General features: G+C 40.6%; 1 protein-coding gene across 1 annotated transcript; it reads left to right on the forward strand.

The window, feature by feature from the left end:
* The first annotated feature begins 10,179 nt into the window (after nt 1-10,179).
* fbxo28 (F-box protein 28) lies at nt 10,180-26,045 on the forward strand. The gene is made up of 5 exons (XM_036583373.1): nt 10,180-10,375; nt 13,904-14,013; nt 16,523-16,661; nt 17,878-18,073; nt 20,036-26,045. Exons 1-5 carry the CDS (start codon nt 10,184-10,186, stop codon nt 20,515-20,517), a joined length of 1,119 nt encoding a protein of 372 aa, XP_036439266.1. The 5' UTR covers nt 10,180-10,183; the 3' UTR covers nt 20,518-26,045.
* Nucleotides 26,046-27,729: the final 1,684 nt, after the last annotated feature.

Raw genomic sequence — 27,729 nt, forward strand, 5'->3', positions numbered from 1 at the left:
AAGACAGGAAAAACAAGATGAAGTAAAATAAAGAAGTGCATAACCATGAAAAACTGCACCTCTAATGAAACAAGAAGTTGCAAGAAGTTTTAACAGCTTTTGTATTGGTAGATAAGCTAATAAACTTCAGTTACTCCTTGAATTCCCTGACGAAGACTTATGAATGTGAAATTTAGCTGGAAACAGCACTAAATATATTACTAATAATGCTGTTCAATGCTGTTGTTATAATCAAGGCGCTCAATGGATTAACAAGATGTTTTAGGCCAAAAGTTGATGGCAAAACAATCTCAGACAATGCTTCATTCTAATCATTGTTACGAGATACTAAGTTATAATTTGAGAAAATAAGTCATTATTTTGAGATACTAACTCAATAATTAGAGAAGTCATTATGTCGAGATACTAACTCAGTAATTTGAGAAAATCATTGTTTTGAGTTATTAACTTACCGAGTCAGAACTGTTCACAGTGGTGGTGATAGGAACCAGACGTCCACCTCTAAAAGCTCCCTCACAGAAAGTTCCTACATGAAATGGTTTTGAATTCACTGCCTGATGACTGAGACAGTTTTGTGATAGATTTGTGATAAAATATATTGTGATCGATTTTCTTTAATCTATCCATGGTGGATGGATACATGTAGAGTGTTGTAAGGCAAAGTAGTCACCTGTTAAAACTTTTACTGTATGGACTGGCCTCTGTTTTACCATTCTCATTAAATACAAACACTCAGAAGACTTGTGTAGGTTCTCTGGTGGTTCTGGATAGTAAATAAAATGTCTATATTTGTGTTGTAGTCATGGAGCATTTCACACCAAACCACCTGACCTTTAGATCTCGACCACTGAATTATGCAAACATTGTGAAAAATAAGTGGATTTTCCCTTTAAGGACAATACAGAATGTATAGAACGATAAAAAAGGGACAGTGAGTGTCAAGGGGGCATTTTTCACTCAACCCCTCAGGTGTTTAACATATTCAGGTTTCTGCAATGAGTACTTTAAGCCTGAATAACTATTGCTGTTGTTACTGCTTTGGAGCATGTTTTATAATATATCAGTCTGACTCAGCTATTCAGTCTTACCCTCATTACTGACTCACTACTAAGGGCATCTGCACAGATAATTTAAGGGAAGTTCAAGTATGAAATCTCACGCTATAAACTGACAGCTGAAGCACCAAAGTTGCAAAAGCCAGCGTAAAGCACCTTAATGAAAAAGTCGTTACTATTTTTCGTCTATTCAACAAAGTTTTGTGTGAATGCCCTAGACTCGAGTCCAGGGAAGTGGAAAAGAATGGCCTTGTTTGTCCATTCTCTGTTTAATACACACAACTAACCTACAAAACAAAGAGAAGACTAACATGTTTTTAAGTAGTACAATGCACTGGGCACCAGAACGGCTTCAGGGAGCCTTGGAGTAGATTGGAGATGGTGACCCTATTCATCCAACAGTAATTCAACCATTCAATGTTTGTTTAAGGTGATGTTGATGTAGGAGGAAAGGTGGGTGGGGGGGTGAGTCTATTGCTGAATTGCCTTTCAGGGGACTTTGTGTAGGTTAAATGTTCCAGGGTGTTTTCCATTAAATGGTTACGGCGTAAACAGAGTCGTTCAGAGTGGTTTGGTGTGAAATGGTTCAGATGTCTTTACAGTGGTGGTGATGGCAACCAGGGGTCGCCATGACTACAACACAAATATAGACATTTTATTTACTATCCAGAACAACCAGTGAACCTACACGAGTCTTCTGATGTGATGTTGACTGTGTCAATCTGAAATAGTAAGTTTTATTGGGGACTATTTTGCCTTAGAACACCCTACAAATTTCCATTTTTGTCATTTTTCAGTTTTTGGCATTATTTGAAAATGCCTGTTGTTCTTTACGCTGTGTGTAAATTTCAAAAGAAAACAGCACAAAATGACTGGGGTTTCTGGTTCCATTGACTTAAATTAAAAGTAAAGTGTTTTTTCCTTCTCCTGTAAAGTTACCGTTTTGGAGATACAAGATTTCGTTCTGACAGCAGAGATATAGCAGAAAAAAGCCCATCTCTAGAGCCTCTGCTGCGAACTGGAGCAAGTGGCAGCCACCACAATATATACAGGTACATACTGTTGTTTTGACTGTAAATTAAATAAATAAAAGATGACTTGTCTTGGTGATATACTGTGTAATACAAGCCTCTATCATGTGTGGTACCTCCATCTGACCACTCAGATCTGAATTCATACACATTCGTGTAAATTTAAAGGAGCCTCACACTGCTCAGCTCTCTTTCTCCAGTGTACATCGGCGTTTTGGCTGAGTTTAAGACGCTTTACAGGCATTTTTCTTTATTTTTCAGGTAAACGAAAAACTAAGCTTCCTTTCTCTGCTCAACGCCACTTTAAACAAGCACTGAAACTCACAATGTTTCATTTTTTTTTACAGTAAACTTTGTAGAACATTTTAGTGTCATGTTTGTGCTTTGTGTTTAAAGTAGCAGTTTGCACAGCTCATTTGCCATGCAAATTGAGGTTATTAAGAACACAGTGTCGGGACCAAGGCGATTCCCGCTCGCTCAAAGCCCCAACATATGGATGAAATTAAATTAATCTGTTGTATAACTGTTTTAGGGTTCTAATAAATCTATTTGTCAGTTCTCATCATAAATGCAAAATAAAATAAAGTTTAGTCAAAAATGAAAGAAAGTTGAATAAAAGACTTCAGCCGTTGAGTTCTTTTTGAAGGAAGGAAAAGGCCCACTCTTCATTTATTTAGCTTCAGGTGGCAAGATGGCTCCAGACAACCAAATGCAAAGTACATTACAGAAACATCATTTTTTATACCCTGTTTGGGGGCGATGAAGCAATCGCCCCCTCCCCCTCACCTTTTCTCACTTCACTTTGGTTCCCATTGTTTCCCATCCTTACGCTTCAGTTGAAAACCCTTATTTTCAACCACACATGTCCTTGATTTTTTTAAAACTTGCATGCTCAGCTATCCTAAGCTGCCCTCTTCTCAAGGTTTTTAATTAAATTTTATCTTTTTAAACTGGTTCCAACACTGATACTGTTTAGTTTCCTATCAGCTTTACCTCCCCTCTCACAGGCCAGCTTGTTCTTGCAACAAAGCACACTAGCTTCTAGATGCTTCTAAACTTACACACAGCATGGCCTTTCCTTAGAGAGAGGATTAATATACTTTTGTCACTGAACTTTTAGTATATGATTATGGATTTCTTATTGATTATAATGGTAATATATTCATTATCCCCACAACAGTGTGAACACAAAAAGCAGGACTCTGGAGAGAGAGTGTTTAAAATGATTGGCTCTCTATCATTTAACTATAGTAGTTGTTCAACAACCCTTTTGAAAAACGCTGCCCTTATTTAAGGTCACTTTTACCTGCACTGTGAACATTAGCCTTTGTGTAGTGGTATTGTTAATTTACCTCTGGGAAAAAAAACATCAAATAATCATTGTGGTGACTTTAAAGTGCTTCTAAGTATACAAACCCAATACACTGTTAGAAATAAAGGTTCTGTTCAGGTACACTTTTCATTCGTCAAGGTACAAACAGTGTAAATGTTCCCTCAAAGGTCCAACAGTGGTTTTAAGGTCTGATTGTGAACCTTAAATAAGTTTTTCCAGGTGAAAAGTTCGTATTTGTACCTTTTCATAACCGAATGTTTTAAACAGAACAGTAAAATAAAAGCCTGGAGACGAGACGGGGTGTGTGGAGTCAGTACAGCTTAGAACATATCATTCAGTGGATTATGGTTCAGTTATGTTTCCTGACTAAAGGTACTGAGATGGAGCCTTGAGGGAACCACCCCAGAGACAGTTTAGCACCTTTTATTTCTGAGAGTGTAGGCCTCTCAGACCACTTGGAAAGGGTGGTCGATCATTTAGTGTAGTAGCTTCCAAATTATGGAACACTCTCCCCCAGTCTATTCGAGATGCTGCCTTTCCATCTTCATTTAAATCCCTGTTAAAGACTTGTTTTCACTGCGTGTTCGTTGTCCTGTATTGTCTTTTTGTTGTTGATTGTTTACTGTGTTGATGTTCTTTGATTGTAAAGCATCCTTGAATCCTAATGTAGCCATCTTTAAGTCCAGATTGAACACATTTGTTTTCTTGTGAGTTTGTTCAGCACTGCACTTCATTTTAACACTATTTTAATCCTTTATTTGATATTTTATTGTCTTTAGCACAGGTGGGACGGTAGCGCAGTGGGTAGTAATGTTGCCTGGGTTCGATCCCCGGCTGGGCAACAAGGGTCCTTTGGGTGTGGAGTTGGCATGTTCTCCCTGCCTGTGTGGGTTTCATCCGGGTGCTCCAGTTTCCTCCCACAGTCCAAAAACATGCAGTCAGGCAAATTGGACATGTTAAATTGCCCCCAGGTGTGTGTGAATGCATATGTGTGTCTGTGTGCCCTGTGGTGGACTGGCAGCCTGTCCAGGGTGTTTCCTGCCTCCTGCTCAATGACTGCTAGGACAGGCTCCAGCTTTCCCTGCAACCCAGAAGGATAAGCGGCTTGGACATGTGTGTGTCTTTGGCTTTAGCACAATTTTTTTGGTAACTATCTTTTGCAAATGCCTTTCTGGGGTGTTGGATCTCAGGATGGCTTACGCCTTATTATCTATTAATTAATATTATCCAATACGTTTATTTCCTTGTTTTTCATTCTTAAGCACTTTGTTTTTATTTTTTCCTTTTAATGCGGGCAGCATGGTGGCACAGTGGGTAGCAGAAGGGCCTGGGTTCGATTCCCTGGCCGGGTAACCAGGATCCTTTCTGTGTGGAGTATGTTCTCCCCATGTCTGTGTGGGTTTCCTCCCACAGTCCAAAGATGTGAACTGGAGATAGTAGCTGAGTAGCTCAGGCTGCATTTCTCGGCCGCTACGTCATAAAAGGCCGTTCCAAAGTGAAGGATCCTTCATATACAGCCTGCAAAAGCATGAGTGATTTCGAGGATGCATCAGATCGATGCTTCCAGGCCTTCGGTTACCCACAGTTCTGTGCACACGAACGATGTGAAGGCAAAAAAAACAGCACCACGAAAATGACGGAAAACGAAGCCGTTGGTGCAGAGCTTGTTTTAAAATGTAAGTTGTTCACGTCCTTGAATTCGACTTTATAAGGTAACAAAGTGTAAAATGATTGATTAATTAAAACATTCGCCCACATATCATATCTTAATGAGAAGTATTTGTATATATGTACTTTATTGTACTACATAAGCTTGATGGCGTATTAGTTACCGTAGCAACAAACATAATGCAACAGGCCCTGTTTTCTCACCAGCTCCCTCACAAGTTTTGCGCTGCAATTGCGAGAGGCAGGACCTTTTTGGTGACGTCACCATGCAGCTTCGTTAGGACTGCTCCTTCTGTGTGACCAATAGACTACTAAGGAGGAGTCTTCATAGGACAGTCCTACCGAGGACCCGCACTACCTCGGCTGCAGTCTAGTGTGTGTGTGTGTGAGAGAGTGAGAGAGAGTGAGTGAGTGTGAGTGTGATGCGCCTGTGCCTGCCCTGAGATGGCCTGGTGACCTGTCCAGGGTGTTTCCTGCCTTTTGCCCAATGAGTGCACACACAGGCTCTAACACCGCCCCCCCCACCCCGAGACCCAGAAGGTTTAGAGGATAAATGAATCTTCCTTTTGCTTTTATTTACGTAAAACATACTGAATTGACTTTGTGTATGGAATGTGATGTATAAATACACTTGCCTTGCCTTGAGACCATTAAGTATTAAATGTGTTTTGGCTTTTCTTAATGGGTTGATATCAAAGGGTAAAGCAGTGTTTCCCAACTCTGCGCCTGGAGGACCGCTTCACTGCACATTTTTGTGTTTTTCAGGCCGAGACCATAGATAACTGTACCTAGATGCTGAGTTGTCTGTTGTTTTCTATTTGAGGCGATAAGCCTGTGCATCCACCATGTTGGAGAGGTCAAGATCCGCTTGTGAACAAATTCACTTGTATTGAGAGACGAAGAGTCTCAGGATTAAATCAGCCACAGCTTCCTTATTACTCAGCCGATTTTCACCAAATCTGTTTTGTTATAATCCTCAGACACAGATTAATCCAGGCTGCACAGATCTGCTCTCGGTAGCTTTTATTACTTTAATAACTAGTATTATTGTGTGGATACTGAGTTTCCTACATGGATATTCCTGTGGATCCCAGCACTAAGGGCCTCGCCATTAAGCCATAAGCCTGGATACAGTTGTATCTGAGAAGGGCATCTCCAGGACCACCAGTTCCAGAAAGGTATTGTTTAGATTCTTTATATAATGCCATACTGGGATGGTATTGTAGAGAATACACCTTGAAGACAAGCTGTACTTGTGTCATCAATCTTCCTATGTTCAGTCACGTCACTCCACTGCTGCGCTCCCTTCACTGGCTTCCTGTAGCTGCATCAGATTTAAACCCAGACGCCTACAAAGCCATAAACAGACCAGACCCTTCCTACCTGATGGCAATGGTCAATACTCAAACTGTACCTCGAGCCCTGCGAGCTTCAAGTACAGCTCAGCTCGACCCGTCATTATTCAAGATGTGTAGAAGTGTCAAGGCTTTTCTCTGTCCTGGAGCCCAGTATGACGGACCAGATCTGCCAGAATGAAAAAAAAATAAAATCAAAAATAAACAACTCAGTAAATTAATATATGAATTAGAATTGCAAAGAATGACAAATCTAAAAATAAATAAATGTACATAGAAATTAATATATTAATAAATACAACCTTACATACATTATGTCTGCATTAACTTATGTCTATTTAGTAATTTTCCCTCTTCACTAATCTTTTTTTCATCTTATTATTTTCTGTATTGATTTATTTCCCTATTTATTTATTTACTTCTGTATTTCCTTATGCTAATAAAGGGGCTTTCAATCAACAATGTCATGTTGTCTTAATATTCCTATTGGTTGATTGATATCAGATTCTGTAGGTCGATTGTTCTAACTAAGGACAACACAGAACAACAGTGGCTGCTTACAGCAACAGACAGTCAGGGATCTGAGAGTCTCGGCTGATCTGGCTGAAAATGCAGGTCCGGATTATTGACTCTTCTGTTGGAGGCTGTGGAGACAGTTTGGTCCATTTTGCTGCCTCTGTTGATTTAGAGGTCGACCAGTAGTGTTCAGAGCTTTGGAGGAGGTGGTTCAGCGTCTTTTTCTGCAAAATCTAGATCACTCAGACATTCGGACGCCCTGCTCACATACGGCCTGTGGAAGCCATCGAGAGTTATTCATCGGCAGTTTGTCTGTTTGTGACGTTGCAGCTCTTTATGGAGTGAAAGAACAGTTTAATCAGCTGTTCTTCTCCTGGGCTTGATTGTTAAGCCTGAACGTGAAAAACATGCCCCCTCATTTTCATATGAAGGATGAAATACAGACATAAATAAAAGAATTAATGAAAAAATAAATAAATGAATTAAGGAATCAATAAATAAAGTGAGTAAAGTGATAGACAAGATAAAAAAGAACATAGGCATTAATAAAAAAATGCAGAAATACAGAAATTTAGAAATATATAACTGCAGAAAAAGGAAATATGTGTATAATTACAATCAAAATAAGCAATATATACTTTATTTAGTTATATTTATTGAGTCATTTATTTTTACATTTTCTTTATTAATTAATTTTCTTTATTAGTTGGTGGAACGAACGCCCACTGGCTGTCCGAACAGCAGAGTCTCTCATGGTCTTCAAACGCAGTTAAGCGAGCGCTGAGTTAAGCATTCATTGAAATGTATTGCGCTGCACTGTGTTTAATTCTGTTCCTTTTTCTCTGGGTACCAACACTGGCTCTTGGCTCTATTATCTGAGCTCAGGACTAGTTTTACTTTAACCCATTTGTACTAGCAAACAGGTAGACAAAGCACTTTTGTAAGTCACTCTGGATAAGAGTGTCCGCTAAATGCTGTAAATGTAAATGTGATGTAAATGAAGGCTGCGGTCCTCATCATTAGATACCTACTGTCCAACAAAGTGAGAGAAGTTACGCATAAATTAATCCACAGATTCTATCAAAAGAGATACAAGTCTGTGTACACGCAAGTTTTGGTCTGATCTCTTGATGTTTGTTCAAACTAATTTTGATTTTTCCTTTTAAGATGTCTTCTTTGTTATATTTAATTATGAAAAATGGAATGAAGGGAAGTATTTGATAAGTCTTATTTATCTTCTCACTTGCTAAATACCGAAGGCAAGTTTATTTATATGGCATCTTTCATCCACTGCGGTCATTCAGAGCACTTTACAAATGGGGAAAATACAAAGATAATTCAGATTAAAATTGAAAAAGATGCAGTAGAAATGAAAAACATGATGAAAATGTGATTAAAACAATTTAAACATTAAATAAAAAATCTAATTAAAAATTAAGTGCCATTACATTGATAAATACAAGGTCACTGTACACTATTTAAAAAACCTCAAAGTTGTTTGGTATGTAAACTGATGATGTGAACTTGGTATGTAAGCCCTGTTTTAAGGTTCTTCATAACTACAGTTCATGTAATATGTGGTTATATAAGTGCTCAATGACCATAATATTGCTAGTTTCCTATTATTATTATTAGTTAGTTTTGATGTTGAGTCCCCCTACACGTCTATAGATAACGTCATGGCCTTTGAACAGCAAAGCTACTGAAACTTACAACCATACTGAATAACTCCTGCTGAAACAAACCAGCTCAGACAAGCATTAATTCCGTGGTCTAAGCTGGTTTATTCTGTTCTAATGCTGGTCTGGTGATGGTTTAGCTGGTCACCCTGCATGGCCATGCTGGTTGACCAGCATACCAGCATCTAGAACACAACATATTGTGGTTTTGCTGGTGACCAGTACGGAGCCCTGCTGGTGACATCCTGTATAAATAAAAAATAATGCGTGGCCACGACTTAGTGAGGCGTGGGAATGAGATGATTAAATCGTGGCCACACATTATTTTTATTTATACAGGATGTCACCAGCAGGGCTCCATAAACCAGTCATGCTGGTGTATACTGTTTTTTCTGCCTTCTATGGAGCGGCGCTGATGACATCCTGAATAAATAAAAATAATGTGTGGCCACTAGTAAGGCATGGGAATGAGATACCAATGTGTGGCCATGACTTAGTAAGCCATGTAAACAAGATAATTAAGCCTTGACTATAACTTAATGGGGCATGATCTCACTCCCATGCCTTACTAAGTCGTGGCCCCAACTTAATTATCTCGTTCCCACGGCTTAAGTCGATCTGCGTTAATATGGCGTGGCCACGCATTATTTTTATTTATACCATCTGGATATCACTGGTGGGGCTCTGTAGGGGGGCTTCTGACATCTTTTGTCTTTTGTATGTGTAATGTACTGTATGTATTCCCCAACAGTGACTGTTTATAGCTAGTTAAACAGGGTGTCCCAAAAAAATTGACATCATTTCGGAGTCTAATAACAGCCAATTCTCCCTCAAATGATCTCGAATTTTAACAAAATATGTAAAAACTAACCAAGTTTTTTTTTTTCAGGTTGATGAATGGTGTTCACTAGAAATGAAAAGACATTCTGTGTGTTAGAATATGCTCCAACACAGTCAAACAAGAGTGTGCAGCAGCATTTTCCAGAAAGTTCAATAAAAATGCACCAACTGGAAAGCAGATTTGGACACGGCACAAAAAACTCAAAGAGGAAGGCTGTCTGTGCAGGACAAAGGGGTCTGGACGACCACCAGTATCAGAAGATATTACATTTGTGAAGCTGTGGAATCGGTTATAAAATCTACATCCCTCTGAATTTCGAATTTTGATAAATAAATCTTGTATTGTTCATCATGAAGCCTGTTTAATTTCGTTTACCAGGACATGTAGTTACTCAGATACTCACATCTCAGATGATTTGAGTTTATTTAGGCCCCTGTAGTTTAAAAGACATTAAAGAAGGAGGTGGGCGTTTATATATTGAACGTTTGTGGCCAAAAGGGACTCGTTTATTATGTATCTTGCACATTTGCAGACCCCTGGGCTCAGTGTGGTGCTGTGGTGGTCTGTATGTACTCAATCAATAAATAACTAAACTAAAGGACCCCGGGACCACCACTCCACGCGTCCCCCCGCGGCCCCCACTTCCTCCGAGCCGAGCCTCTTTACGGCGCGTCACTTCCTCCAGTCTTGATGTAGCCAGAGAAGATGGCGGCTGTTGTGGAGAGAGCAGAGGGAGGCGCCGGAGCGGCTGTGGATCCCGAAGCGCTTTCCCCCAGGCTGCCCTCTCCCCCGCCGGACCAGCCCCACCAGAACAACCCGCTGCTGGGTCTCCCCATCGTGGCCATCGAGACCATCCTCAACTTCCTGTCGTACGATGAGATCAGCCTGCTGCGGCTGGTGAGAGACGGAACACAAACAAAGAGCGGTTAGCTTCAGCCTCAGCCCCGCTGGCCGTGACCCCGCAAAACCGGCCTCCGCGGGCTTTGTTTGAGGCTGCTGAAGTCGTTTTAAGGGGGTAAAGACGGTGGACAGGTCTCCCTTTCGCCCCTTTTAACGGCGAGGCTGAACTTGGCTTCCTATCCGCCAGCTTCTGGTCCGAATTTTCCCGTTCCACCTTAAATGCCGCAGCAGCCGGAATGCAGCTGCTGCACCGTTTAAGGTGGAACGGGAAACGGGAACTGTGTAACTCCGAAAAATCCGCATCGTGAAATTTAACATAACGTCTATTTTCACAGCCAGCCAGCTGTCAAACCACTTCGAAGCTATGGAAAGATCCTAAAGGGGAAATCCACCGAATTTTCAAAAAAAAATGTTATGCATAATTAAGACACAGAGTGGTTTGGTGTGAAATGGTTCAGACGTCTTCACAGTGGTGGCGATAGGAACCAGGGGTCGCCATGACTACAACACAGATATAGACAGTTTGTTTACTATCCAGAACCACCAGAGAACCTACAACAGTCTTCTGAGTGTTTGTATTTAATGAGAATGGTAAAATAGAGGCAAATCCATACAGTAAAAGTTTTAACAGGTGACTACTTTGCCTTACAACACTCTACATGTATCCATCCACCATGGATAGATTAAAGAAAATCGATCACAATATATTTTAACTCACAACTTTAATATAGACAGTTTGTTTACTATACAAAACCAGCAGTGAAGGTATAATGTTGATGGTAAAACAGGGAGAAATCTGAAATAATACGTTTTCTTCAGGGATTTTTTTGCCTTACAACATCCTGCAGGTGCTCTTCCACCGTGAGTAGATTAAAATAAATTGATTCAAATACGTTTTAGGACAAAAACTCTCATAAAACAGTGTCTCAGTCATCAGGCAGTGAATTCATAACCATTTAATGTAGGAACTTTCTGTGAGGGAGCTTTTAGAGGTGGACGTCTGGTTCCTATCACCACCACTGTGAACAGTTCTGAGTCTGTAAGTTTATCTAGGACGGGGCGTTTCACACCGAACCACTCTGAACCTCTCTGTTTACATATTAAATGTTTAATTATGCAGTGTTAGTGAAAAAATCAGTGGAGTTCCCCTTTAAGGCTGTAGCTGACTAGCTTACTCCATATTCCAGTGGGTGGTAACCGTGATTCATAAGGCTGGGAATTGCAGCTTTGCACTGTGTGCTAGTTATTCTAGATATACCTAGGCTCTCATTGCAGTTCTAACAAAAATGTTTGCTGTCTTGACAGAACTCTGGGCCTGACATGGGCAGGTGGAGCTATCTTGTCAAACATCACTCACTCACCTTCTTATCTTTACAGGCTGAAGGTGCTAAGTGCAGTTATAAAAGGACTGTGTGATGTGTTGAGTTTTAAAGGTCCAATTATCTTTATGATAAATTACATGACCTGTCAGAGTGTGCTTTTCTGAGCATACTGATATTGTCTGTACTTAACACTTCCCAACTGCATATTTGATTGAAGAAGAGAGCATAATTAGTCCTGTTTAATTGGATTTAGTGCAGCACAGTGTGTGAAATGTTGACTAGCAATTGGATTCGTAGTTTTTGATAGTTCATTTAAAATGTCCTTACTTATCAGATGTCAGAAACAATAAATATCTTCACACGTTGTGTATCATACACTCTCTGAAGTATCATGATATGACACTTTGTCCATCTCCAGGTCCTATACTGTTGCCCTGAATGATTAATGGATAATGTCTAATTGCGATTTTTCTGACCAATATTGCGGTTACGATTTAAATTGCAGTTGTTTATAATTGAGGTATAAGTTGACCCTTTTTTTAGACTGGGCTGTGTATTATACAGGGTGGTATAAAAAGATTCATCCGATTTCAAAGCGCCGTAATTTTATAACCGTGAGGCACCTAGGAACCAATCACAATCCAATTGTCTGCAAGGAGATGCAACCCCTGAGCAGAAAGTGTTCTGCGTTCTCCACTTCAATAAGAGTGAATCCGTCATAACTGTGCAGTGTGATTTTCGTGGGCAGTGAAGCTCCAACAGCTCAGAGCGTTCGTCGTTGGTTCCACAACACTGGATGATCTCCGAAATCGCACTGAAAGAGCCGTGAGTGCAGCGACACCCGACATGCTCAATCCAGTATGGGATGAGTTTGACTATGGTGTTGTTGATGTCTGTACAGCTGGAGGAGGTTCAGACTGAGACCTTGTACAATTACATAATAAACTTTATGCTCATTTAAACCATTTACAGTTCACTGCATTGATCTGTAATGATTTACAAGGGAAATCAATCATTTTGAAATCGGATGAATCTTTTTGAATCACCCTGTATAACTGGTGTTGAAAAAAATCAGTCAGAGGGTCATGTAGTGCATGAATGCCCACCTGTTGGTGGAGCTCAGTTCTAGCCGGAGAAGCTAGCATCTAAAAGTCAGTAATGCTTAAACCACTCAACTCTGGTGGCACACAGAGAACCCAGCGAACATCACACCTGGCCTCAACATCTTACAATGTATGTGGTAATTCAGGCTAGATTTGTTGCAGGGTTGGATCACATTCATCCCTTTTTCCTTCTGATACCGATACTCAACGGTTCTGAAACGCCGTCTCAATTGATGAATGTACACCTGTATCAGGGGTGGCAAACTCAACCAGGCCATATTAAAAATCTTAGCAGATCTCAGATGGGGGCAGTCGTGGGCTGGAGGTTAGGGAACCAGCCCTGTGACCGGAAGGTCACCGGCTTGATCCCCTGAGCCGACAGCACGTGACTGAAGTGCCCTTGAGCAAGACACCTAACCCCCAACTGCTCCCCGGGTACCGTGGATAGGGCAGCTCACCGCCATGGGCAGTGTGTGTGTTCACTAGTGTGTATGTGGTGTTTTTAGATGGGTTAAATGCGGAGGTGAAATTTCCCCATTGTGGGACTAATAAGGGTCACTTAATCACTTAGATCTGCGGGGCAGCTGTGTTTTTATTTTACTTTTAATTAACATTTTGCCACGACCCAAACGGGCCATTGTTTATTCAGAATGGGCCAGAACTGCAACAGGAAAATGGGCACTAGATACTCGTTCAAAAATAACTGTATAAAAATAAATGGTAGCTTTTTTAAAACTGCCTATTTGCTTGAACTGTGGCATCTTTTCTTTTTGAATAACTTGTGGCCCACAGATTGTCGTTGTGGGAAACAGTGGGTGGGAATGCACAGTGTTGCAGTGCATGCTAGGGACTGTAGTGCACCTCAGGGTGAAATGGGTTAATAAGAATAGAAAATTAAAGTAATTTCATGGGCCGAATAGGATTGTCTTACTTGGCCCACAGGCTTTGTGTTTGACACATGGGAACTATGTGGACCTATGTTTCATTTATATAGTGCCTTTCTCACACTCAGCATTGCTTATATGAATTCACCAGTGTTTTTCTGTACGTGAAGACTATCGCTGTAACTAATTCTAGCCTAACTTGTTCTCTTTTTGTAGGTGTGCAAGCGCATGGACATGATTTGTCAGCGCATGCTCAACCAAGGCTTCCTCAGAGTGGAGCGCTATCACAGCCTCTGTCAGAAACAGGTCAAGGCCCAGCTGCCAAGGTGAGCTCTACTCCCAAAATAACAGCATTGATTCATATGGAATTTGGACAGTTAGGTTTAATCAATAGCACTCAGGAAACCAAACACAAAGTTCCCAAATAAAATGATGGGCCTTTCTTCAGAGAGCTTAAATTTAGTTTGTTTTCTGCAGATGGACAGATAGTATTATACACAGCATACACCGATCAGGCATAACATTATGACCTTGTTTCTACGCTCATTGTCCATTTTATCAGCTCCACTTACTATATAGGTGCACTTTGTAGTTCTACAGTTACAGACTGTAGTCCATCTGTTTCTCTGATACTTTGTTAGCCCCCTTTTACCCTGTTCTTCAGTGGTCAGGACCCCTATGGACCCTCACAGAGCAGGTACTATTTGGGTGGTGGATCATTATCAGTACTGCAGTAACACTGACGTGGTGGTGGTGTGTTAGTGTGTGTTGCGCTGGTCTGAGTGGATCAGACACAGCAGTGCTGCTGGAGTTTTTAAACACTGTGTCCACTCACTGTCCACTCTATTAGACACTCCTACCTTGTCAGTCCACCTTGTAGATGTAAAGTCAGAGACGATAGCTCATCTGCTGCTGCACAGTTTGTGTTGGTCATCCTCTAGTCCTTCATCAGTGGTCACAGGACGCTGCCCACAGGACACTGTTAGCTGGATATTTTTGGTTGGTGGACTATTCTCAGTCCAGCAGTGACACTGAGGTGTTTAAAACTCCAGCAGCACTGCTGTGTCTGATCCACTCAGACCAGCGCAGCACACACTAACACACCACCACCACGTCAGTGTTACTGCAGTGCTGAGAATGATCCACCACCCAAATAGTACTGCTCTGTGAGGGTCCATGGGGGTCCTGACCACTGAAGAACAGGGTAAAAGGGGGCTAACAAAGTATCAGAGAAACAGATGGACTACAGTCTGTAACTGTAGAACTACAAAGTGCACCTATATAGTAAGTGGAGCTGATAAAATGGACAATGAGCGCAGAAACAAGGAGGTGGTCAGAATGTTATGCCTGATCGGTGCAGAGTTAAGAATAGATCAAATGTCATTCTGAAGACGTAATGGGGTTTAATTAATGGCGTAGTGACCACGTTTATGTGACCTAATCAGTAGTAGCTTCTGCAGAGTTCAGTCTCTGGGAATTTGGCTCACATTCCTCAAAATAACTTGTGGAAATTGGAACAGAATGTATACCGGAGAGTGTGAATATAGCGCGCGACACTAAGCTGACACTTTAGAAAAGGCCTGAATCTTTAAACTAGCAGGATAGTCAATAATTAATTAGGGCTGACCCACTTATGTCAACACGGTTCTTCACACTGGCCTTCTTGATAGGCGCCTTCTTAAAGTGGTACAGACGGTCGTCATTTTAGAGGTGTTTTGATGAAAACTGACACCTGATCCTGTTACAGAAAACTCACAGATGAAGTCTAGTGAATATACTGTCAATCAGGGATAAATCAGGTCTAATTCCACAGATTTCTTTTCACTGCATTGTCTGCATGAATAATTAAGACGCAAACAAAGTGGTTTAAAGTGATGTGTGCCGTTCTAGTGAAGCTTGAGTCAGAATTGCTCAGTGGTGATAGGAGCCAGACATCTGAAGCGTTTAATGCCTCTAAAAGCTGCTTCAGAGGGTTTTATTATGGTAAATAGATAGGAATGTGCTGCCTGTTGGCAGAGAGGTAAATGCAAGGCTTTTGTTATTTATTTAATTAGATTTTTTAGATTCACCACTATTTTGGCTCTGTAAATACAATGGCTATGTTTGTAGTCATATTAGACATTGCAGGCCTGGTTCCTGTCACCACCACTGCATAAAAATCTGGTGAGTTGGCAAGTTTCTGTACCTCATTTCACATCAAACCACCCTGAATGACTTTGTTTCCATCTCAGTGATTGAACTGTCCAGATATATTGAAAAAAATTGTGAAATTGCCTTTTAGTTCATGTCCCTTTAACAGTGCCAGATTGTTTTGCGCATAAAATTCCAGATATATTAGCGCATGCATAATTAATAATTAATGCTGTTTAAAAGGTGGTAGATTGCATTGATTTTGACTGCACATTTATAGTAGAAGCCACTAGGCACTTGCTCCAGCACCACTGAGGTGTATTATAAATGTGATTTAAGGTGGTGTTCGTTCATTTATTTATTTATTTATTTATTTATTTATTTATTTATTTATTTGGTTATTTATTTGCTAAATACAGGATAATCCAAGCTGTCTTCCGCTTTAATCTGCCTTTTGCTGTATGTGCAGGGGGTGGAGATCATGTTGAAAGATGCCAAAATTATTTATTTATTTGTGTTATTACATAAATTGTCCTCCTCCTGTTTTGATGTTAGATATATGTGTGTGTGTGTGTGTGTGTGTGTGTGTGTGTGTGTGTTTTTATTTATATATATATATATATGGAAACTCTCTAAATAAATCATAAATTTAAAAGGGAAAAAAAAGAAGTTAAACCCCTGTTTTTGTTGTGTTTTGTCTGTCAGGAGAGAATCAGAGAGGAGGAACCACTCTCTGGCCCGTCACGCCGACATCTTAGCCGCGGTGGAAACTCGCCTTTCCCTGCTCAACATGACTTTCATGAAATACGTCGACTCCAATCTCTGCTGCTTCATTCCGGGCAAGGTACCTGCTCACTTTTACACTCTGACAGTAACCACACAGTTAAATAGTGATGCTGAGTTTTGCCTTAAAAGTACATGATCATTGAACTCCAATTGGACTGCAAGGCCATTAGTGATGAATGTTTGCCATGATTATATGCCTTTTTTTTATACTGTTCTACCTTTTATTGATTTTCAATCAAAATAATGGTCAGCTTGAACGGGAATGCCACTTAAAGAACATAACAGAACATTCAAGTATAACGTTTTATTCTTAAAGATGTTACCATGCAGACACAACACTAAAAGGACTAATTGCCCTTATAAGTGAGTGTAAATACCTCTTGAGCTGTAATTCCACACAAAATGATTTCCACTCGCTGATCTTAGTCACTGTTCTACATAAATGCTGATGGTTTATGACGTCTAGATCACAGGGGCTGTTTTTCCGTCTCTCTCTCCGATGACGGTTTGATGACATATTGTTTTACATACAGTTGCTCACCAGAGGGCGCACCTGCTCCAGCACTGAGTAGCAGTATATGCGTACAAAGAGCCAGTAGTGCCCCATTTAAAAAAAAAAATGCAATGAAAACTATAAAAAGTTTTTCTGTTCAACGTGTAACATGCTCCACTGCACTTAATCCAGTTAAATAAGACTTATTTACGTATAATTATGCCCTCCTTGTAATTTGACAGTTGTTCAGTGTTCTTTAAGTGCTGGCCATATTCAAAATGTGCTCAGAAAAGCATAACGCTGCTGTCGGAAGAAACCATGTATTTCCAAAATGTTAACTTTACAGGAGAAGAGAAAAACACACTTTACTTTTAATGTAAGTCAATGGAACCAGAGTTTTTTCCAAGTCATTTTGCATCATTTCTTTTGGTCCATTCATCATTAAATTTACACACAATGTAAAGAGCAACAGGTATTTTCTAATTATGTCAAAAAACGACAAAAATGGAAATACAAGGTTTTGTTCCGACAGTGGCGATACTGTGATGTGTGACATGAATGACTGAAGTGAAACTGAGTAAAAAGCAAATAGTTGCTTCATAAATGAACTTAATTAGAAGTAAAAGTCTTATTATTCAGGAATCCTCATTTCCAAAACCTTGTAGTTGTTATATTGTTTCTGTATCATACAGGTAGTTATTATTAGTCACGTTAAAAGATAATCAGTTGTTAACCCTCGACTGCAGCTGTTGAAACCCTTGCTGTTTCCTGCTTTTCTCAGGTGATAGATGAAATATACCGAGTTCTGCGCTACGTAAACTCGACCCGTGCGCCACAGAGAGCTCACGAGGTCCTGCAGGAGCTCCGGGACATCTCGTCCATGGCCATGGAGTACTTTGACGAGAAAATCGTGCCCATCCTGAAGAAGAAGCTTCCGGGTGCTGATCTCTCCGGACGTCTCATAGGATCTGCTCCTGGTGAGACCCATACAGTCGAGTTAACCCTCTACTGCACACATTATGAGAGCAGTTTAATTATATTAAATATATATTAAATTATATAATTATCAAATATATGATGATTATTAATAATCAATGCAATTATTAAATTTGAAAACATTTTTAAAACATAATAATTTGCACAGGGGTCTTTTTGGAGTATGTTGCCTTAAGGCAACATTGTGAAATTATGGGAAGAAATGACGTAGAGCCACGTTCCCTGGAGCGGTGAGATCTGGCTTGTGACTGGCTTAATCTATTCCACTGTCGCACAATGTTGCTTCTAGGCAACAAACCTATTTCTGCAAATTCTCAAAACAAAAATAAATTGACACTGAATGTTAAAAAAAGAGGTTTAAATGTGCAGACTAAGATAGTATGACCAAGTACATGCTTTTTATTGGCTTACTCAAACTCTTCCCTTTGTTGTTAACCCTGTTTTTGTCTTTAATTATGTATAATGTTATTGTGAAGTGAGGAAAATGAGTTTGTTGCCCTGAGGCAACATTGTGCCATAGAGGGTTAACATACAAACACACAAAATGTATATTCAGAATTCATGCACTGAAATGAAAGTTTGTAGACAAAAACAAAATTCAGGACGTACTGAGACAAAAAAGGCGTTAAATAAAATAAACATACGAAAATGATGACAGTGTACGAGTTACAGCGTTGTGGTATTACAGTGCACTGAATATGTACCACGTAAACAAATTTCCTCATAAACAAAACTAGTTCATCCAAAGCGATGAATTCCATTATATTTTTACGCACTTCGAAGCTGTCAGTGTGAATGTTTTTCATAATTTCAGAGGTTACAGATGCCGACACTGGGTTTGCAGGGACTTTTGTTTCCGCTTCTGTTTTTCTGTTGCGTTTAATTTAGCGAGTGAGATGTAATGGTATCAAACCTGTAATAGTGAAGGTCCTGGCTGTCGTATCTCCTCTTGATGCTCGGCAAGAAGAGTGATCATAAATCACTTCTCTAATGTCCCTCATAGGAACCGTGAAAGAGCTGCATGTGGACGACATTTTCACAACATCTGCGATGAATGGCAAAGGGAGCGTGCCGTGTTTTCAATCACTGTTTCTCATTTTATTACCATCTATAATGATTAGTAGATAGATAGTGAACCATTTTCGTCTGAAAACTTTTATTGGCTCAATTTTCTGTGCATCTTACAGAGAACGCTGTTCCCCTTCCTGCCGATAGTTTGTAGAAAAGTGTCATTTAAATATTTTTTCCTCTGTCCACATGAAGTAGATAGATGTTACAAACGTCTAAAACACAGCTGTGTAGCAGCTGTTTTGAAAGCCAGAATTTTGTACACAGCTTTATTCGTTTTTATAGATAACCGTATGTTTTAGGTGTGCGAAATCACATAAGCAAGCTTGTTAAGTGAGTTGTTTGGTAATCCGTGATTATAATGGATATGCATAGGCTTTTATTACTATGTTAGCCTCGTAGGTTTGGTGCAGAAATAAGGATTCAGCACCAAACGTGGCTTTGCTGATTACTCCGTTTGGGAAGACTGTGTGTAAACTAGGGTTTTTTTGTTATTTTAGTAAATAATATATAAATATGTAATTAGAGTGTATTATTGGTCATTAAATAATTTATCACTGTTTCCAAAAAAGCTTAAAATATTGAAAAAAATTCCCTGTGATTCCCTTCTGGTGTTTAGCTCATAGTATTTGTAAATTATAAGCTATTATTGAATAAAATAACATCACTTAGTGATTCCAAGCTTTTAATTAATAGTACATAATGAAGCTCTTCATTAAGTACTTCATAACAGCACTACAGTTGTTCTGATTTGGTGTTCTCAGAGGGGGTTTTGGGAAGAATCTTCGATTTTAAACATCGCAGAAGGTCTTTTTGAAATATCTCCCATCCCCTCACGCATGCCTAACAGTGACCCTTGTGACCCTTCTCTCCAGTGGCCGGGCCGTCCACCTCACTGACCACCATGACGCTGCTCGCCAAGAACACGCCGTCTCGCTCGGAGATGACCAAGGTGCAGCAGCAGGTGAAGGTGAACGGCGCCTCCATGACGGCGCTGCGGCGCGAGATGCAGGAGGTGCGGGCGAAGCAGCTGGAGCAGCAGAAGCAGCTGCAGGACCAGGAGCAGAAGCTGCTGGAGCAGACGCAGGTGATCGGCGAGCAGAACGCCCGGCTGGCCGAGCTCGAACACAAGCTGCGCGAACTGATGGAGAGCGCCGTGGGCGCCTCCGCCCCCTCCACCTCCTCCTCCGCACCCTCTTCCTCCTCGGCCGTGGTGGCGATAGCGTCCACCTCCTCCGCCGCCGGCAGCCCAGTCGGCTCGAGTCCCGGGGCGGCCGAGGACGGCCCGTCCCTCAAGCGGCCCCGCAAGGGTTTGGACCTGCCGCGCCACTCCAAGCGCCTGCGGAGCAAGAAGTAGACGGACGTCTTTCGTTTATTTTCTGTTTTTATGGTTCCTTTTTGTTCTTGGAGGGTTGTTTTTTTTTCCGCTTTCTCCAGTCGGTTTTCTTTGCACGCGCCCATGTTCGGCGACGGCACGAGACGTGGACGATACAGAAAGTGACGGGTATTTTTTTTTTTCCTCTTTTTTTCGTTTATACACGTTTTAGCAACTGCTACGTCGTCCCATATCATACACTAATGCGCCCGAAGCTCTTCAGGCGGCGCTCGCCTTCTGTGTCTGCTGTTATCGTTCCGAGTCGTCTGAGAGAACCCGGAGGTCATGCCGAAGGCGCGAAAAGGAGAAGCCTGTAGTTTAGGCTGTAGCTAAACACCTTACAGCCAAACTCATGAGCATGATCTTCCCTCCCCCTGCAGCATAAACTGCACTTGCAGCCAGCGGTGGAACAGCACATATGGAACATATATACATATATATAAATAAATATAATGACTGCGACGTTAACATGTAGCCTGTTGAGACTCCCCAACAGCGTATTAAGCCTAAATCATGTATAGCATGTGTTGTGAACATTTCTAATAGACTCCCTGCTTCAAAAGAAACGGAGAATGCCGTGACGTCTCCTGTCGAATAGTTTATTTTGTCATACGGAGGAAAAATATGAACTTCAGTTATGGTTTTTTTTGGAGTTCTGAATTGGGAACACAACTCAAGGATATGATGAAAAGAATACTGCGACTGTAAGACCTTTGATTGTCGCATTTGTCCAGTTGCTGTCTGCCCGGCTGGTGGCCGAAGGTCTTGTGTTGTAAGTTCCGTGCTACGTTGTAGCTGCCACTGTTTTCGTGGTTGTTCAGTTGCTTGTCAGTGCAATAAGAGTTGTGGAAGGTCTCGTCACTAGGAAGGTAAGTTATTAATGTTCTGGTTCACCTGTGCTTGTGAAGAACATGTCTGCCAATCAACTCCTGTCTTGCTACTTTATTTCATTTTACTTTTATTTTATTTTATTTTATTTTTGAGTTGTTTTCCTGTAGCTCGACCAGTCAAGGCACAACTTCAGCAAGTTGAGTTCTGTTAAAGAGGTACACCCTTAAAAAAAGATTGTTCTTTAGGGTTTTTTAGTAAAGAGTGGTTCTATTTAGAACCATCATGGTTAAATGGTTCTTCAGATTGATGGAGAACATGTTGGGAACGGTTCTGCACGGAAGCTTTTTTGAAAGTGGTTCTTTTGCAGCACCAAAAATGGGCGTTCTTTTAGAAGCTTGACATTGATAACGATAGCAGAATCCCTTTCAGTGCTGCACAGAACCAAACGCAACAGTCTGAAGAACCATTCCACCATTTTAAAGATGGTTCTATGCAGAACTCAAGGTTCTAAGCTGGAAAAACCAAACCATGCTACGGTGAAAAAAAAATAACAGCTTTTCCAAGCTGAAGAAAAAATATAAATTTTTGGCCCGGGTTGTGTGACAGCGAGATGCCCCCGGGGTCGAAGCTGGGCCTCCAGAGTTCAGAACCGGGTGATCTTGTGAGCCCTGGAGGACACTGGTGCGCTGGGTGTGCCTGGGCCAAAACTGAAACTAATCACATTTCCTGATCCGCTATAAACGGTGACCGATTTACAGGAGAGTTCTTTACATTAAACTTAGCAGTCCTCAGTGGACTGGCTTCCCTGGAACACTCACGGGACTTAAAGCACCTGAGAACCCTTTGTTTTCCTTTTTAAGAGACCTGTGCGTTCATTTACATGGTTCTTCAAAGCTTCACCTGGACTACTGGGGTTCAGTTTTGACCTCGGAAAGCATTAAAGGTGTTCAGAACGTACCTGGAAATGGTTGGTGTAGTTTTAAACCTGAACGTGGGTGAAACAGTTCGTCTCCTGCGTTTGTTGGAGGGAAACAGCATTTGTGCTACGAGAGGCCTGACTGCGTTACTACACAGCTTCCTGTCGCCGGAGGATGGTGGGATAGAGCCCGATCTCTGCGCCTCTGCAGCAGAGAAATAACACTTATTTTTGTTTTAATTAAAGGTTCTGTCACATAATGCTAATGTAGCTACGAGGGAGTGAAAGCGAGACTGACCCGTTATCCTGACCTGCTAACGGGCTTTTTACCGTTCATTATTAGCCACATTAGCATTATTCAGTTGACCAGTCAGTCAAGTAACGCTAATCCGCTAGCAGTGACTGACAGCTACTCTTACATTACTTTGACGTCATGCTAACTAACAAATTCAGCGTTCATTATTAGCTACATTACCGTTATTTTGTTGACATGTTAGTAAAATACTGCTAATGTAGCTACGAGTGAGTCTTTCTTGCGATCTTGACCAGCTAACTAGCATTTTACCGTTCATTGTTAGCCACATTATCATTATTCAGTTGACCAGTCAGTCAAGTAACGCTAAAGTCACTAGCTTATTACTTTGATGTCATGCTAACAGGCAGATTCAGCGTTCATTATTAGCTACATTACCGTTATTTTGTTGACAGATTAGTAAAATACTGCTGACGTAGCTACGAGTGAATCAAACAGCATTACCTGTTATTTTCACATGCTAACTGGCATTTCACCATTCATTATTAGCCACATTAGCCTTTAGTCAGTTAGCATGTTAAGACAACAGGCAAGGCTGGTTTTCAAAATAATGGTAACGTAGATAATGGTGAACATTGAGGTTAGAATGACGATGAAGTACCTTAAGACTAGCTGTCATTCACAGCTAGCCGCATTAGCATTATTCAGTTGACCTGTCGGTCACGTAATGCTAAAGTCGCTAGCTTATTACTTTGATGTCATGCTAACTGGCAAAGTCAGCGTTCATTATTAGCTACATTACCGTTATTTTGTTGACATATTAATAAAATTATGCTAATGTAGTTACGAGTGAATGAAACAGAGCATTACCTGTTATCTTCACATGCTAACAGGCTTTTTACCATCATTATTAGCCACATTTTCCATTATTCAGTTGACGTATCAGGTAAACAGTGCTAATGTGGCTCGCAGTGAAAGACAGGTAGTCTTACTACTTTGACTTGATGCTAACCGGCATCTTAACATTTGTTGTTATCCACATTAGCATTATTTTGTTGCCGTATTAGCCATGTGATGCTAACGTGGCTCGCAATGAATAAAAACTAGTCTTATTACTTTAATTTCATGCTAACTGGCAACCTAAACATTCCTTATTAGCTACATTAGCATTATTCAGTCGACCTGTCTGTTAAATAATGCAGATGTGCAGTGAATGAAAGCTAGTGCTGTGTTACTTTGGCATCATGCTAACTGGCATCTTAGCATTCATTACTATCCACATTAGCATTATTCTGTTGATATATTAGCCATGTGATGCCAATGTGATTCTAGTGAGTCTTAAATTGCCTTGACATCATGCTAACTGGTGTCTTATCCATTGCTATCCTTGTTAGCATTATTCTATTGCCATATTAGCCATATGATGCTAATGTGGCTCGCAGTCAATGAAAGCTAGTCTCGTTACTTCAAACTAACTGGCAACCTAAACATTCATTATTAGCTACATTAGCATTATTCAGTTGACCTACCTGTTAAATAACGCAAATGCAGCTAGCAGTGAATTTGCCCTCATGCTAACTGACGTCTTACCATCTGTTTTTAGTCACATTAGCATTATTCTGTGGACATATTAGTCAGGTAATGCTAATGTGGCTCGCAGTGAATAAAAGCTAGTCTTATTACTTTGACTTCATGCTAACTGGCATCTCAACATTCATTACTATCCACATTAGCATTATTCAGTTAACCTATCTGTTAATTAACGTTCATTACTCTCCGCATTAGCATTGTTTTGTTGACATGTTGGTCATGTAATGCTAATGTGATTCCAGCAATGAATAAAAGCTGGGCTTAAGTTAGTTTGACATCATGCTAACTGGCGTCTTATCCATTATTAGCCATGTTAGCGTTAGTCTGTTGACCGTCAAACAGTGCTAACGTGACTAAAGGTGAACGAATGCTAGTCCTGTTACTTCATGCTAACTGGCAGCTGCATCATTTGATATGTGCTACGTTGGCGTTATTTAGACGACTCTTCCCTTTTATTTTTAAGAAACTTTAAGTAGATCTTCTGGATCTGATACCCAGTTGTCCTGAAAAGCCTTTGTGTAGGATACGACGTTTGTTCGGGGTCAGTTTTTTTGCTGGCCGTCTGCCAGTTTGCACCCTTATTTCTGAATTATGTCCATAAAACGTCAGTGATGAACCGGAATAGGGCTGGGGAGCTGGCTGTAAGTCCACAGCCTGAGGATTCATTCAGCGTGGCGCTGTTGATGATCTGATTCCACACACCTTTCAAACTGATCTTAATACTCAACACCAGACACCACACTCTCAAAAAAGATGGTTCTTTGGTAAAATAGTGGTTCTGTATAGAACCGTGAATGCTCAAAGAGACATTTGAATGCTAAAATGGTTCTTTGCATGGTGAAATGGTTCTTCTGATCGATTGATTGATGGAAATTGCGTTGTGTATGGTTCTGTGTAGCACTGAAAAGGGTTCTTATATTGTCACAAACTTGATATCATAACAATAGAAAAACCCTTTTTCTATATATCAGTGGGGGACGAAGTACACAAACCATGTACTTGAGTTAAAATAGAGATACCCAAGGTAAAATATTACTCCAGTAAAAGTAGAAGTTCCTCCCTTTAGACCTCCACTTGAGTAAAGGTACAAAAGTATAAACTCAGATTTACAAATGAGTTGCACTGATGTTGAACCGTGTGCTGCACTGGGTCGGTATGACCAACAGGTCAAAACAAGCTCAAAACTAAGCGCGCACTGTTTCCTGATTGGTGCTCTTGCTTTGTGCTTCTTTTGTTTTGACATGTTACGTTTTTATACACACATAAACCAAAAGGAACGACCGATTTCTCATAATGTAGTCGAGTAAAAAGTGAGATATTAGACTTTGAAATGTAGTGGAGTGAAAGTAAAAAGTCACCCAAAATGGAAAAACTTCAGTAAAGTACAGATACAGGAAAAAACTACTTAAGTACAGTAATGAATTACAATTACTTAGTTACTGTCCACCACTGTTATATAGAACCGTATACAACATATTCTCCATCAATCTGAAGAACGATTTCACCATGCAGTGAACCATTTAAGCATGGAAATGCTTCTTTGAGTCTTCACGGTTCCATACAGAAGCCGTGCCTTTACTAAAGAACCGTCTTTTTAAGAGTACATATCAACAGTGCCCTCGAATGAGGGCTCGCTTTGGAACCGCATGTGCGTCTAACATTATGAGCAGGGCACACTGAACTGTGTTATAGCTTGTGGCTTAATGCGAGACTGTGTCTCAGTTTAGAGAAAAAAAAAATCTGTACTGTAAACAATGTACTTCAGAGTCGAGACTGTGGATTATTTCATGTATGTATTAGGAAAAAAGTAATCTTGTAAATTGCCTGTTTTAGGCAAAGAAAAAATGGTTTGTTGCACATATTACTGTTACAAATGTACAAATGAATCATATTAAACAACATTAAGGCATCACCATCTGATTTGTGTGTGTACCTGGACTAATGGCTTCTTTCAGTGGCCCCTCCCCTTTTACACCTTATTGCTCATTTCACATAAAGAAGCTGTGTCCCAATTCAGGGCCTGCATCCAAAATATATAACAGCGGTGTTAAAATGTTTTATGCTGTTCTGTGTTCAGAAATGAATTAATTATTTTACATAAAAAATGTTTCATCATTAATAAATTATGATTTTGCTCAAAGGCTCCATATTAACCCATTCATTTTGGACTTGCTCGGGAGCGCCCTCTAGCGTTTGAGAAACCTGGAAGACATTAGAGTGGTAATTCTCCTCTCTACAAGTTCTCTGGCTGAACCGAAATGAGACGGTCTGCTCTACAGTGGATTTCCTGTTTGCATCTCAGCACCGCTGTTCCTGTCCTCACCGCTGCATCACGGAACGGCACTCCTGTCAAGTTCTTTTAAAGTTCTTTGAAGTTGGAGTCAGAAATTTTGATTTTGGTCTTTTATTGTTTTATTTATTTGAGCTGGAGATGCTTCACTGCCGGCACCTACACATTAGCATAAGTTCTGCTTCAGACCACATTGGCTTTACCATTTGTATCGTTAGCTATTCAACTAACTTATATTTAAAAGTGTCTCCTCAGCCGCCGTTTGCTCCCCTGCTGACGCTGTCATGTTCTCGAACCCTGGCCAGCACGCAATGAACCTCAGGATATGTTGGCTGGCGAAGGACTCACCCATTGGATTCATCTTTACCATGGAAAAGGACAACACATTTCTCAGCCGCATATGAAGGAGCCTTCGAAATGGGACAGCCTAGTGGTGCCGCCGTGATGCAATCGGCCTTCAAATGCAGCCTCTAAAGGACGCAGCCCCTGAATTGGGACACATCTAGTCTAGTCACATCTAATCAAGTGTCCTTAAACAAATTTACAGGGACAAAATATTTTATTGGACAGTATTAATTAAAAATATCAGTTGATTTCCAGTCTGATGGCGGATGGTGGCATGAAGGATGGACACAAGGTTCATACACTGTTATGAATTCAAGGTAACATCTGTCAAAGGTCAAGTCTAAAGATGTATTGTACACCTTCTTACAGCATTATTCAGGCTGATTAGATTAACCGAGTGCCACGGTTTGTGAGATAATTAGGTTTGGCGGAAAGCAGGATGGTGTATTAGTCAGGACAAAGGGAAGATGAGGAGGTGTAATTCATTCTTTTAACTGTATTGTGTTCCAGTAGTATTTATCAGAACAGCTTGATGTTCATTAGTGCCATCAGTCTGAAATAACAGAATAAATCAGCCTCTTTAACCGCAGCATGAGAAAGAAATGTCTGTTTATAGTACCAAATCAGAGCCACCAAGACTCTCAAATATAAAGGCATTCATGCATCTGTATCATTGACCAGTGTCAGTTTGCCCCACATAAAGGCACGTCGCTACGGAACGGTGCTCTCACACTGAACGCATGCGAACGCAGGGTTGAACTTGAGGTGTAAAAACAACAGCAAGAAGCATTTACTTTCTGTCATTGACTCAATACTCAGAACATCACAGGCCGGATCACACAGGAGCAAATAATGAACATTAAGGCCCATTAAGAACATTTTTTCTTTTTACCCCTACCCCTTGTTTTTGAGTGTCACCCTAACTGAGTTACAAGTGGTAGTGGTTGAAATCTTGCCCTACGAAATGGG

This window comes from Colossoma macropomum, unplaced genomic scaffold, assembly GCF_904425465.1.
Source record: "Colossoma macropomum unplaced genomic scaffold, Colossoma_macropomum, whole genome shotgun sequence".
NCBI classification, from domain to species: domain Eukaryota; kingdom Metazoa; phylum Chordata; class Actinopteri; order Characiformes; family Serrasalmidae; genus Colossoma; species Colossoma macropomum.